General features: G+C 43.6%; 1 protein-coding gene across 1 annotated transcript; it reads right to left on the bottom strand.

Annotated features, from left to right (window-relative positions):
- Window positions 1–6,092: 6,092 nt before the first annotated feature.
- Window positions 6,093–12,128, bottom strand: sost (sclerostin). Its single transcript, XM_080788941.1, has 2 exons — window positions 11,565–12,128; window positions 6,093–8,265 (listed from the first exon to the last, which is right to left on the bottom strand). Exons 1-2 carry the CDS (start codon window positions 11,827–11,829, stop codon window positions 7,859–7,861), a joined length of 672 nt encoding a protein of 223 aa, XP_080645067.1. The 5' UTR covers window positions 11,830–12,128; the 3' UTR covers window positions 6,093–7,858.
- Window positions 12,129–13,793: the final 1,665 nt, after the last annotated feature.

The raw sequence follows: 13,793 nt of genomic DNA, 5'->3' as shown, positions 1-13,793 counted from the left end.
TGTCACATTATTCCTGAAGAAGATCCTATAAGTGATCGAAACGTCGAATCTAATAAACCAGTGGAGCTGAGTTTCATACCAGTGTTGCAGACTCTATTTTTCATCTTACCCTTATTGTATTTGCCCCAAAATTAGCAGTTCTGGCTTAACCGTGCAGTCGGTTTTTGCAAAACTTGGCAATATGATAGAGTGCTATGCCAAACGGTGAAGAGCGAAGCCCACGACCATTGGCCAAAGGGTGGCGCTATAGCACTTAATTGAAAATGTAAACTTTGAACAGGCATAGCTCATGAACCGTTTGACCGTCAGCAATAAAACTTTGATACGCATATGCGTCTCCTCATGCCGAACAACTTCCACAACCACCTTTTGACCTCTGACCTTTAGATCTCCCACCATTTTGAATTATATGAAAACCAGTTCAAATCTATCTCCTCCCAGGATCTTTGATCAAAATGCACGAACATTTCTACATGAACTTTTGACCTAATTAATTATTGTTGTGCCAGGCTAGGAGATGTGAGTTGCCAAGTCCGTATATATACGGACCCCCCCTGTATACCCCTGTATGTGACTTGGTCTGCAGGCTAATGCTAACGATGACTGCTCAACAACAACAACCCCCTCCTCCGTGCTGACCTGGAAACGAAACCCGTACTATAACTATAACTATAACTGCAGCCAGCCAGCGGTGTTGTTGAGCAGCCTGCACCGCTCAGTTCACACAGGTGTGATTTTTCTTATGACTTTGGTCCTGTCTTATCGCTGCTTGCAGCATATAATAAGCTATTTCTACCACACAAACCCTACTGTCCCTATTCAGTGCAAGTCATAGTAGGAAAACATATTATAGCAAAGATATATAGCAAACATATCACAGAAAATAGCAGATACAGAGTGAAAAGGGGGGGGGGCAGTTGTGCAAATTACATTTTGCTTAGTCATTTCTGTGTAACCCTGTTCATATAAGCCATTTCAGTATTCATTTAACAACATAATGATACTGGTTTGGCAAAGGTACAGTGCTGTATAGGCTACCGTATGTTTTTGTTTTACACAAGCCAAATTCTAAACTTCTAAAACGTAGGCCTATAGCTTATATAACCTATTGTAGCCTACCAATTGTACAGCAATTGACTTATGTTCTCTCTCATAGCAGGATAGGCATATAAAAAGAAAACTGCAATTTGTTTGCCCATTATTCATATTAAACAGATAAAGATGTAGCCACCATACATATACGTACATACCTACGCCTCTTGAGATGTAAGCTCTCACGAAGGCAAGCGTCGACAATGATGCTGGCCTCCGTCCATCAGGTCCATCCCCATGCCAAATATTTCATCCTCAAAGGCGCACTGCAGTAGAGGTACTGTAGCAGGCCCGACTCCCCTACAGTATACAGCTCACTCACTGCATGGGTGCGTGTCTGTGTTTCATGGACAGAAACGCGTGGGACGTGGTTCGACAATGTGTTAACAATTTGTGTTGTTGCCAACAGTCAATGTTCAGGAACTCACTGTCGTTTTAGCGTGACGGCGGGTAGCTTTTGACCAGTATTTGTTTCAGTGCAACTGCATGGATAACTGGATTTCTCTCTCGCGCGCGCGCTCGCAGCTCGCCGTTCGCACCCTCTCCTTTTTGCAAAGTTTAGTCACTGTTCTCTGTTAAAAATCTTTAGGAGTTAGGACTTTAACTAGTAGTAGTAGTCTTGTATTCCACTTCGCGTTGACGCCAGCGGCCAGTCACGTGCACGACGTTGGGAAAATGTTAAGTTAGATAAACATGAAACATTATGCTTTGTAGCGAAGTTAGTTAATATAACAGCTGTTTTAAGTCTTCTGTAATTGCGCGCTCGACGTGTGTGTGCCTGGCTCTGGCTCGCTGGCTTTATTGGCACGCTCTGCCCATCTGTAGGACTACTACGTGCGCGCAAATTATTTAATAGGCTTTGTGAAACAGGTGTGAATGAATATTTGGAGATTTGACACCTCCCTATAATCTCTAATAAAATGGCAAAACTAGCGCCAGAGACTAATAACAGGAGTTCTATCTATCTGACTGTAGTCTGTCTGTCTGTCTGTCTGTCTGTCTTTCTGTCTATCCTCCTGGTGTGTGTGTGTGTGTGTGTGTGTGTGTGTGTGTGTGCGTGCATGTGTTAATGTAAGATCAAGTAAAAGGTATAGTAGGCTAAGAAACATAAAAACAGGAAGAGATCAAATTAATACAAATTTGAAGAATACTCAAGCATGCAGGGCTATATAGGTTGAATATTTCACTGCTACAGTACAGTATGAAGCATATCATTCCAGATTATATTGTAAAGTTGCTCATATGAATGATGTTGGATGTCTTGTGCTGTGATGAACCTGACTTGTTGTTGTGTCTTTTAGTGGCATCGTTTACTTTATATATATTTAAAAATATATAAAAAAAACATTGAGGGAAAAAAATACATATATGAAGCAGTTGATGACATCATGCAGTACAAGCGCGTGTTTTACTACTTTTGTAATTAGAGAATGGCTGTTTCACTGTTGTACATGTGTTTAAACAATGGCTAGCATGAGGGTGCAGGGTTTACGGCATGTCAAATGTGCACAGGCAACTGTAATTGCTTGTGTGTGTGTGTGTGTGTGTGTGTGTGTGTGTGTGTGTGTGTGTGTGTGTGTGTGTGTGTGTGTGTGTGTGTGTGTGTGTGTGTGTGTGTGTGTGTGTGTGTGTGTGTGGAGTAATTAACCCTACCCATTTAAACCTCACTGCACCCCAACTCCTCTGCAAACCTTGAATGACATCACAAGTGGTGAAAACTTGAGAGGCCATGGCATCACAGATGTTCAGTTGGCCTTTATCTGGCCCCCTTACACACACACACACACACACACATTGAAACATAACATACTCATTTCAGAGGTTAGACCAGACGTGCACTCTTGGCATGTGGTTGTTTGAAAGAACATAGTGAGAGTGTGAAGGGTGTCTGTTAACTGGGACACACTGTAATCTTTTGCACAAACAAAGTCTGGTCAGATGGCAAGACCGCGGTTGACACCCAGTTGGGGTGGTCTCGTGTATGTATGACTGTTACCTCAAGAATTCCTCAAGTGCAAACAAGTTCTACTGCCTGTCATCCACCGAATGGAGTTAATTTATTTATTCAAAAACAGGGGGAGTGAATTAATCTTTTCAGTTGGCTTTTTGGTCTGCAAGGTGTGAAGCCCATGCGGTGATGATCAAGCATTGAAATTCGCTCTACGCCCGAGGGCTTTGGGCTCGCTATGGTTGTTTAGAAATGGTTGTTGTCAGCTATGTTTTCCATCCGCTTGCACCTCCTGTTGTCCTGTGCACATATGGCTGGCTCCCTCTCCTCTGCGGCCTTGGCCTTGGCTAAGTGGCAGAGGCTTACCTGGCTCATCGGGGTCTTTGACCCACGTCTGGCACTACTGTCCCTCTCTATAGAGAAGTGTGTGACACGCACTCTTTTATACCTTCTTACACAAGGGACATAGCCTGCTCCATTGCCAAGATGGATAACAATGCATGTCTTTACTAACATACTGCTGCTGAAATTGTATGACATCTTTGTTTCTCGCTTCTGCCCTGACCCCAGCTTCTACCTTTTCCCTGCTGAGAATTACTCACTCAAATTGTAGGAAACGCTTTCTACCTTCCACAACAGCATCCGCAGAGGAACACAACATTTGTTAAACTTGTGCTTTCTGTTTTATTTGTTCTTTTAGGCGGGCCAGGCGCCTCTTCTGGTTTCCATTTGTTGTAAGCTATTAGCGCACATGACCTGATAAGGGAGTGGTCAGCCGAGCGCAAACATCCGTCTCCGAATACATCCGTCATAGTCCATATGTGTTTGACTGCAGCAATAATATCCTCTCCTGGAGAACTTTGACTGGGGGACACGGAGGTGAAACTACCGGGGCGGAGCAGCATCTTGACTTCATGTAATCCTTGACGAGGCTCTGAATATCATGTGTTGCATTAGCTGTGTTCTAGTGCTCAGTAAATATATCCCCCGCTCACTAAATGTCTTGGATGGCCTGCAAGGTTTTTAAGCAACTCGCGCAGGCAGCCAACCAGAAAGGCAATATGTTAAAGGCCGCTTTTTAAAGGTTCTTGGCTGACTCAATGGAGTCAAAGTGCTTCACATGCTACGTCTGTCTCCCCAAGTTAATTTCCATTGGTATATTTCGGGTGACCACAAGAGACTGTATTGCTTTTGTAACACTTAGATCACTGACAGAAAGAAATGTTAATGTTGAGACTGAGTGGAGAATACATCAGTGTATTCCTTTGTATTTATCAGCCGAGCATCTCTTTATTTGAGAATGATATACAATCTATTTTATTTGACTGTTTCATCTGCATCTGGCACGACATCTGTTGTATCTGTGTTGACAATGTCTGAGAAAAGCAAGTGGTCCCATTCTCGAGAACAATATGGACGTATACCGCACAAAGCCGAAACGGGATATTTTACCATTCCATTACGCAAGATCAAAGGAGGACCAAACATACATTTGTGAGCATAGCGTCTTCAGTTTGTACATTCATCTTCCTCTTCAGCCAGCAGACTTTCTAGGGAAGACGTGGCAAGACAAGAGATTGGGACTGAGCTGATTAGCACCGTGCGTTGAGAGCCCAAGTCAAGAGATGTCTTTTGTTGGGTAACAAGAGATTGATTTAAGAGATTGCTGGCTGAAAATTGAGATTAATGCGGAGTCTCCAGTCCACAGAGGACTTGGAGTTCATTCAACCAGACATATATGTTGTACATTTCTTTCACTATAGTAGAAAGATATCAGTTCCTCTCCCAGTTCAGGACGGGGGGGATACTGCCATTATTTATAGTGGATATAAAACCATGTCACTTCTATAAATATTCCATGTGGAAGCCATGAGACAACCAGGAACTGTTGGTGAACTCTTGAAGGTCCTGATTTGTGTGTACCTAATCTGAGCCGTGCCTCATGCACTTGTAATCGAGTTGGGCGCCCATGGGGGCCTGTGCACCTGGTGTTAAAACCCTCATTGACGACACTCGCAGTGTGGGAGTCTGGTTGAGTTGTCGTGGACTTGTTACATCTCTGGGAATGGATGTCTGACCCCAATGCACACCTCAGTATTCCCCAAGCCTGTCAGGGGTGGGGGTGGGGGGGGTCATGGACAGGCTGCTGTGGAGTAATGACCAGTGTACACACGGTAACGCGGGGCAGATGCTTTTGTCAGCATCAATATATTTAGGTAGTACTCATGTACTGCACTTAAGGACATGCTCTTCAATTACTTGGGAAACTTGCTCCGTTCGTGCGACAGCTTGAGTGAACGCATGGCATGCCTTGCCGAAAATGACATAATGAGTGAAAGTTATGGATGATGTAGTGAAACTTAATATCACCTGTTAGCCCCTGGCACGGCTGGAGACAGGCACTCAGTAAAAAGAGCGCAACTGCCACGGAACAGTTTCTGTTTTGTGTTTATCCTAAAAGTTAGTTTAGCCCTCCGTGGAGGTCTCGGTATTGGGGTGAACGCCCATGTAATGATAAAATATTATGTTTTCTAGTAAAACTCATCATAAACACTCATTTGGTTAGGTGGATTGTTAGTGCCTGGATCTCAAACGGTACGTCCTATTTTTGTCTGCAGGTCGAACATTTTCAGTGAATGATGGCAGTAGGCAAGTGTGTTATGACAAGCACCCACAGTGCTTAGAGATAAAAGGTGAGATGTGTTTTTTTACACCCTCAAGAGCCCTTGATGTTTGCTGCTTAAAAATCTGAGAGTTATAGAAGTGGGTGAAATGATGGCTAACATGGCTTGTATCCTTCCCTGCCAACAAAAGAGTGTTAGTGTTGTGACTGAGCATCTCACGAGTGGATTCCCTTGTGAATTCTTCTTCCTCTGCTTTTGTGAGCTTGGCCAGACAATTCAAAGAGAAACCAAATCCTCCACTTCCTAATTGCTTGCATTGTTTTTTTCTTGAGAGATTTGTGTGCAGGTACAGACTAGAGAAAAGGGAAAGGTCTTGTCAAAGGAACACATTGAGAAGAATCGTAACAAAAGAACCCAGTCTTTTCAAATAATATATCTGCCTTTACTTTATTCATGTACTGTACAGTATTTCATTCTCAAAGGCTCTGTTATACTATATGACAATAATGGCATTCATTTACTACAAAAAAAGGTTGCATAAATAATTTAAATGTGGAAATAAAAAATAAATATGCTGTTCATTCTTTGTAACAGTCCTTCTTTGTGTCTGTGGGAAACTGCCCGCCTTCTTTTTAGCACCCTGTCATGCGAGGGCACCAATCCAAAAGACCACACAGGTACAATATGTACAGTCAGGCTATACATGGCCAACTCCTCTGCTTACATGACAAAATCCCTTCCAGTTGCTATTTCAAACACACAATTGAAAAAGAAGCAAACATTGTCAGTACAGTTTAGAAAACTGAAATCAGGAAGCAATATGAGCGAAAACAACGGAATGCTGACAATAAGCGGAAATGTTCTGAATACTCTTCATGAAATACAGACGGGTGCGTGGCAATGCTGAGAAAGGAGGTGCTGTCACCGACTGGGCTGCCCAGCTATCTCTTCCTGTCTGCATCCTGCTGTGTTTCAGCAGTCAATACAATAGAAATTTCAATTGGGTATTTAGTTTTATTCGTATATTTCCTGTCTGGGATATTCAGAGAACTGGGGCTGAGAGAGGATGTATTTTGGCTATGGCTAGTTGATCACCAGTGCTATTTTACTTGTTCCAAATTATTTCCAGTGTGGGTGCGTGCTGGAGAATGCTCTGCCCCCAAGGTAACAGAACAAGCAGGGACTATTTGCTGAAGCCTCCTCCACACATGTGGACCTTTTCGTGCGATTCCAGCAAACAGGAACTGACCACGTCTAGAGGAAATGGCTTTTTTATGACTCAAATCCTAAATGCAGGAATGGGCTCATTTAGCAATTAAAGAGGAGTCACAGGAATGCCCAGTGCCTCCTTGGTGTTGGGGTGCTTGCTGACACAACTTCCCGTCTCTTTTTTTATTTTTTATCTCTCTTTCACTTTCTCCTCCCTCTATCCACCAGTAGGGGAATGCCCATATTGTAACTTACAGTCTTGCTTGGGGCTGCTCGCGGCTTGGGTAGTGCTCAGGGACTTGTCCCAATGAGTGAGTCTCCTTCTGGGCTGTCAGATGTCTGCCTTCAAGGTCCCTCGACTCTTAGGATCCCATGTCCACACAGAGCTGGCACATTTTCCTCTTTACACTGCAGCCATTAGGAGCTGGATGCAGTGAGCTTGGAGCAAAGATACCGGTACACCTAGTCACATTTTAACACGGGATGTGGTGTGATCATGTACGAGTATGTCCGTTGGATGTTTGTACAGATGGATTGGAGACCTTGGGGGACTTCTCCACTGTGTTGTTTTGAATAATATCTGTGTCAAAGTGAGGGGGCTATAAGCCTGGGGACATACTGAGCTGTGTTGTGATCAGGTTCTCATTATCATCCTCTGGAAGGCAGTGACACTCGTCCTGACCAGTCACGGCAAGTCATTGTCTGTCCACTCATTTGGTCATGCACGAGAAATATGTAGTTTTTTTGTCTGGCAAAAAAACTAAACAAAACAAACAAAAAACATGGATAGTGCCTGTAATGGTGATAAACACACAACTTAAAACTCAGTCCAGCAAATAGCTTATGATTTTCCTTTTCTTTGACATTTTCTCCTTCTCACAGTAAAGGAGACATGTTGGTCGGTATGTTATGATAACCTGTGCGCGTGTATGAGCAAGTGTGCTTTCGTCTCTGTCCTAGTATCGGAGGACACCACAGAGCAGCCTCAGTATGAGTTGCCCAACAGTGGCGTGTTGTTCTTGTTCCGACCCTGGGACAAACGGCTGTGTTTCTTGCGCCGCGGCTTGGGCAGCTCCTTGGCCTCCGACTGGTTGTGGTGGCGGCTGTAACGCTTGCACTTGCAAGAGGTGACCACGCGTATTTTGTAAGTCCGGCTGTTGCCGTTCGGACACTGCAGCTGCACCCTCTGCATGCGGGAGTGGGCGGGGATGCAGCGGTAGTCCGAAGCGCTGCTCCTCCACCACTTGCCGCGGACGATGGAGTTGGGCAGGAGGTGGGCGGGCATGCACTGGCCCGAGCACACCAACTCCTTGACAGGCTTCGCGCTGCGGCAGGATCCGTCGGTGATGTAGCGAGTGGAGCGCAGCTCCCTGCAGCTCAGCTCAGAGGCACCTGGGGAGGAGAGGAGATCAGAGTTACAAGCTGTGGCTTCAGTCCAGGAAAAAACACTTTGAAGTCCCACATATTGGAGCGGTACATCTTTAATGCAACGTGAAACTCCTGCGCGTTAATTTAGCTCAGAGAGTGTACAAATAGAATCAAATGGATGGTACATTTGTATACAGTTAACAGCCTCCCAATACTGCCCAATTTGCCATATTCATTTTTTTGTATCTATAATTTTTATCCCACGATTTTGCAACCCATTTTTCACCCAGTGACAATTATCTAATGTGATCCTGGGCTCTACACACCCTCCGCCAACCTGGGGAGAGCAACGGACTGATCTCATGCTTCCTTCAATGCATGAGCGTCCAAGCCGCTTCTTTGCACCCGACAGGGGGGAGTTTTCCCGGTTGGACATACTGTAGCGCATGGAAGGAACACTTTATTCCAACCAGTTCCTTTCCCCTCCATATTCTAAGCTTGTGTTGACTTTTGGTTTCAAGTTGCTTCCATGCATGCTGTTAGTTAAACTTAAAGATTAGCTACATGGACAGCATCAGGGGAAAACATAACATTAGCCAGATGCAAAATGCATGCACTATGAGGCAGATTTTAATTCATGTCAAATGTGTGTAAACTGCCTGCCTTTAGCTGCACAGCAGAACATAGATTGGAGCCGGGCCAAGGTCTTTTAAATCTTGATAACAGACACTCTGCAATAACATAACGGGCATGAAATATAGATTCATAAATACAGCCTAATATCAATATTTGTACATTTACTAAGGGGCTAAGCCTGTGTGGCTGGAGCAGATTTGCTGAGATTGATTCATGGCCTGATCATTAGCTGACGATGGGGGCCTGACAAGAATCCCAGCTGGCAGTAATCAGCTGATGGCAAATCCAGACCAGAGCGCCATTAGACAGCTCAATCAAACCTAACACAGATTTGACTCGGAACAAAAACTGAGCAGTGGGCCATCCGGAAATGGACATGACGACGGAAGTGTAAATAGCTGTCCGTTTATTTTAAGGGCAGCAGTGCATCCGTTCGGCTTTCAAACGTATATAGCCTATACCGGACGAGTGCCAAACTGATTCAAGGGACCTCATTCATCATGTAATCCTATATTTAAGCCACAGCTTTTTAGCAGCCATGTGCATGAGTTATTGTTCCCATTCTTTTACAAGCGGTGTGTAAAAAAGGGCAGAGGAAGTGTCGGTTAAGAAATTATACACTCAGAGTGGGATCCATTTTCCTTGGTGGCTTTCTTTGCGAGGTCCCCAACAAAGGATTTATGTGAGATGACTTCCTTTTCGTCCACCCCTTCAAGAGAATATGATCTAGTGTTATTCTCTGGCCATGATAGAAAGGCTGCCCCACGGTATACAATGTCTACCAACAGTGTTACAGCCTAATTTATACTTTGTTGTGTGACCATGTCGCTCAACGCAAATAACAGATTTTCAACTGAATAACGTGACATGGGTAACGCGGTCGTACAGAGACATATAAATTAGCCTTAACCACATGAACCTTACCTAGTGGCGGACATGCAACGAAAATATCAGTGAGAACATCCTAAATGCATAGTCATGAATGCACTCTTCTCTCCCCTAAATTTCCTCTATTATCAGCCTTAGGGGAGAAAAACACTGATAGGTGTTCATTCTACAGTACTCTGTTGTAACTCTGTGCACTGCAGGGAGAGATGACCCCGCTGGAGAGCACTGGAGCGAAGCCAGACAATTCCACCGAAACCCCACAGGGACCACGATCATGCCTGAATTCCCCAGTGGGAGGAAGAGAGAACGACCAACGGAGCAACACACGTACCAGAGAACATAATCCACCAGATCACCGTCTCCCCGTGTGAAACTCTGCTAATATTATCTCTGATATGCACCACGCGAAGGTTAGAGAAGCATGTTTTCCCAAACCTTGGCCGTGCAGGGAATCTGTGCTGTTTGTCAAGTGTGGGGAAATTACGTGAAGCCTGACCCTATTAAATGTACAGATTATTGCTTTAGGCATCACAGCACCTGCAGACGTATCTGGTGGAAGAGCTCACTCACAGTGACATGTTACAGTAATTGATCCCATTCAACCGTTGTCACCCTAATCTGATAACACTTTTCTTGTCTTGTCTCAGACTCTGATGTGTGTAGAACATGACAGAACTATAAGGGCCAAACTGGGAATATGGTAACATCTTGAATTCATGAAGAAATATACCAATCAGAATCTATTCAACCTTTACCAGGCACAGGTGGGAGCCATTCACAAAGCCAGCGTTGCATTTAAGAGGCAATTTCCCACAAAGCCCAAAGACAAAACCCCCCGAGAACAAGTTCTTTTTTCCCCCCTCTTTTTTTAGTTGAGGTTTTATTTTTAATTGATTGCGGAGACATGCTGTTACTGTTACTGTAAATAATCAAATAGTTATGCTTGACTAAAAACTAGGAGGAAATAACCTTCAATCCAATGTAGGAGGGGGAAAAAGCTCTCACTGAATGCTCCGCGTCAGATAGATACCGCAAGTATGCTTCTGGGTTGTTATCATTTTAGATTTGGCATCAAATTCTTTCTTTTTTTCCCTACACCCTTCCCACACAACTGTTTGTCATCAATGACAGGATGAAGTGCAACTAATACTTGCAGTATTTCTGCTTGTCACATGTGGGTGTCTTTGAACACAAATTATACCCTGGTGGATTCCACAAATTCCTAATGTCAAATTTAAACCGGAGGAAAGTGTATTGTACGAAAAGTAGTTCAATTACACTTGAAAACTTTCACTCAAAGGCCAAATCTATCCAGGCAATGCAACATCATTTACATAAAAAACTGTACTATATTTATAAGTAATAATATTAAAGACTATTTAATTAAATATTACATTTGTCTAGTAGCCTATTCAAAGGACATGCATTCTTTTTTCATATTCAAATAAAAGGTCCATGTTGGACATTCTACTAAACCTATAGCTATCCACATATAAACATAGATATTCATCATGTACGATATTTTCTCTAAACAATTAATAATTGCATTTTCATGTCCTGTTAATTTGTTGGTTGCTTGAGATTATTTTTGAAATACGTTTTGTATATTTGTTTTGCATGGACATCATCATTGATTAATCATTAAAGCTATCAGGGTCTATTTAATCGATTTAATTAGGCTACTTTTGTTTATGGGTGAACACAATTTGCCTAATGGTGACAACATTGCAATACATGCCCCAAACAAGTTGATATTTACATGCACATATTTTTGTTGAGTCGAGCGGAAGAATACTCACTGTAGGAGGCTGTATTTGCTGTCCTCCTTCCTCCGTGTTTCGCCCTGTTATTCATAGTGTTGTTGTTGTGGTTATTGTTGTGGTTGTTGTTATTGTTGTTGTTGTTGTTGTTGTTAGATTCTTGTATAACCTCCTGGGGTGCCCTGGGGGTCCCTTCTGTGTATTCTGGTATGATCTCCGTGGCGTCATTTTTCAGTACCTTCCATCCCTTCACGACAGCGCAGCATCCCTGTAGCAGGAAGATCAGAGTGAGAGACACCTGCATTCTCTTTCTTATCAGTGGGAACGGGGGACGGTCGAGATGCTCGGTCGGACGAGTAGAGCTATTAGAGACAATTCCACCCCGATGCAAGAGGCGCACGCTGTATTTAAGCCTACACGGGTTTCGTCAGCAAGACGGACAATTAAGCGTTTACACAAAATGGGAGGGGTTGAACCCGAGCTAAGATTCATTGAGAAAAGGGAGAGGTTTGCTTTGCATGCAGCGCGTAATGCGCGTAATGAGAGAAGTGCCCGACGGTTGGCTGGGCGACTGTGCGGAGCCTGTCACTTGACCGTGGTGTCTTTTGGAGTTAGTCAAGTCTGCTGCAACCTTTCTTTCGCCCCGCTATGATTCACGCAGCTCGAACGTGTCTCACATGTAGTAGCCTACCCACTGGAGTGCTTTTGAAGTGGTTTATTTTGGAATGCGTCGCTTGGCGCATTTGGAGAGGTGTGGCAGTGGTTTACTTTACTTGTCCCGCACAATCCTCATTAGTGACTTCAGCGAACCTTACGTGTTTATATAAGACAATCAATCACACACACACACACACACACACACACACACACACACACACACACACACACACACACACACACACACACACGTTCATTATGGTCTACCTGCCAACGATGTAATTCTCGTTTGATGCAACAGCGAGTGCAAACAATTAAGCCTTCATCAATCAAGTGGCTAATTATGTTTACAATTTTAAACATTCTACATTATTTCTAAATCTACTGCACAAAGCAAATGTATCGACCTTGATGGACTTTGGTACGATGCTATTTCCTGCTATAATAAAGCCCACAATAACATTACACATATATGTCATCGCCACACTTTTCTGGGCTTTACACTATGTTATTCGGTTAGGTATTCTGTATTTAATTTCTTATTCACTGTATTGTCCCTGTGTCTGGTTTGTATAAAATCGTTTGGACAGAGTGGATCTGCGCTCCAAATTAGTGAGTGCTGAAAGATAGGAGTCTCCTTTGTTCAAACACTGCCCCCTGGAGGGAAATTAAACATGTCAAATAAGGGGTAAAATGGGATCATTGTGATGCAGAACGGTCCCATCCCATCCAAGGACAAACAAGTTCCTTCGTGGGCACGCATGCCTATTGCCTCAGGCAAGGCAAAGTCATAACACCAACGATAAAAATAAAGAGAGAGATTTTGAGAAAAGCTTGCGTACAAGTATCCGCGGTCAATATCACTGTTTTGACGCACAGCCTCAAACCCATTCATTTGAGGGACTTTTAGATGCATGCATAATGATACACGCAGGACCCACGGTCCATCTAGCTTTATTCAAGCCCCAAATCAGGGTTGGAAGAACCTCTGGCCATTTGGCCGTCCATCACACGTCACAGTGCTGCTTCAAGATTGGGGATAGCACCGAATTAAAATAATGACATTGCCCGTTGAGTCTTAAGTATAACATATGTCAGTCAACATCATCCTTTCGGTCTCCATGTCCTCCGCTGTCATCACGTACCACCATCTGCACCACAATAAATGTCTCACTGGCTGAAGAGTGCTTGTTTGTTTCCTTGTAACTTTTACAAATATATCCTGATTAGAACAGGTCAGCTCCATACAGTATAATCATAATGGAGATCTAAGGGTGGTAGAGGGGACATTCTCTTGAGTGTACAGAGTTTGATGATGACCCAGGTAGTCTAGAGTTTGAAATTTGAATGGACGGATGGGGAAGGATAAACATATATGTCAGAACAGCTTCTGACATAATATCCATATATGGAGATCTACGGGTTTGAGATTCGAGGGAGTTGCTGGCCAATATTGATGAAATCAGGGATCTCCATATGGGTTTAACTGTGACAGCAGGTCGCATTTACTATGACATCAGGGTCTCCACATCTCCATCCCTGATGATGTCACATGATGTCACGAGACCTGGGCAAACACGGGAAATGTACGATTCCATATATAGTTAACAA

The sequence above is a fragment of the Protomyctophum bolini genome (genome assembly GCF_963924005.1).
Source record: "Protomyctophum bolini genome assembly, chromosome: 18".
NCBI lineage: Eukaryota > Metazoa > Chordata > Actinopteri > Myctophiformes > Myctophidae > Protomyctophum > Protomyctophum bolini.
Note: the sequence above shows the minus strand (reverse complement) of the source record. Positions and strands in the feature narration are given on the sequence as shown.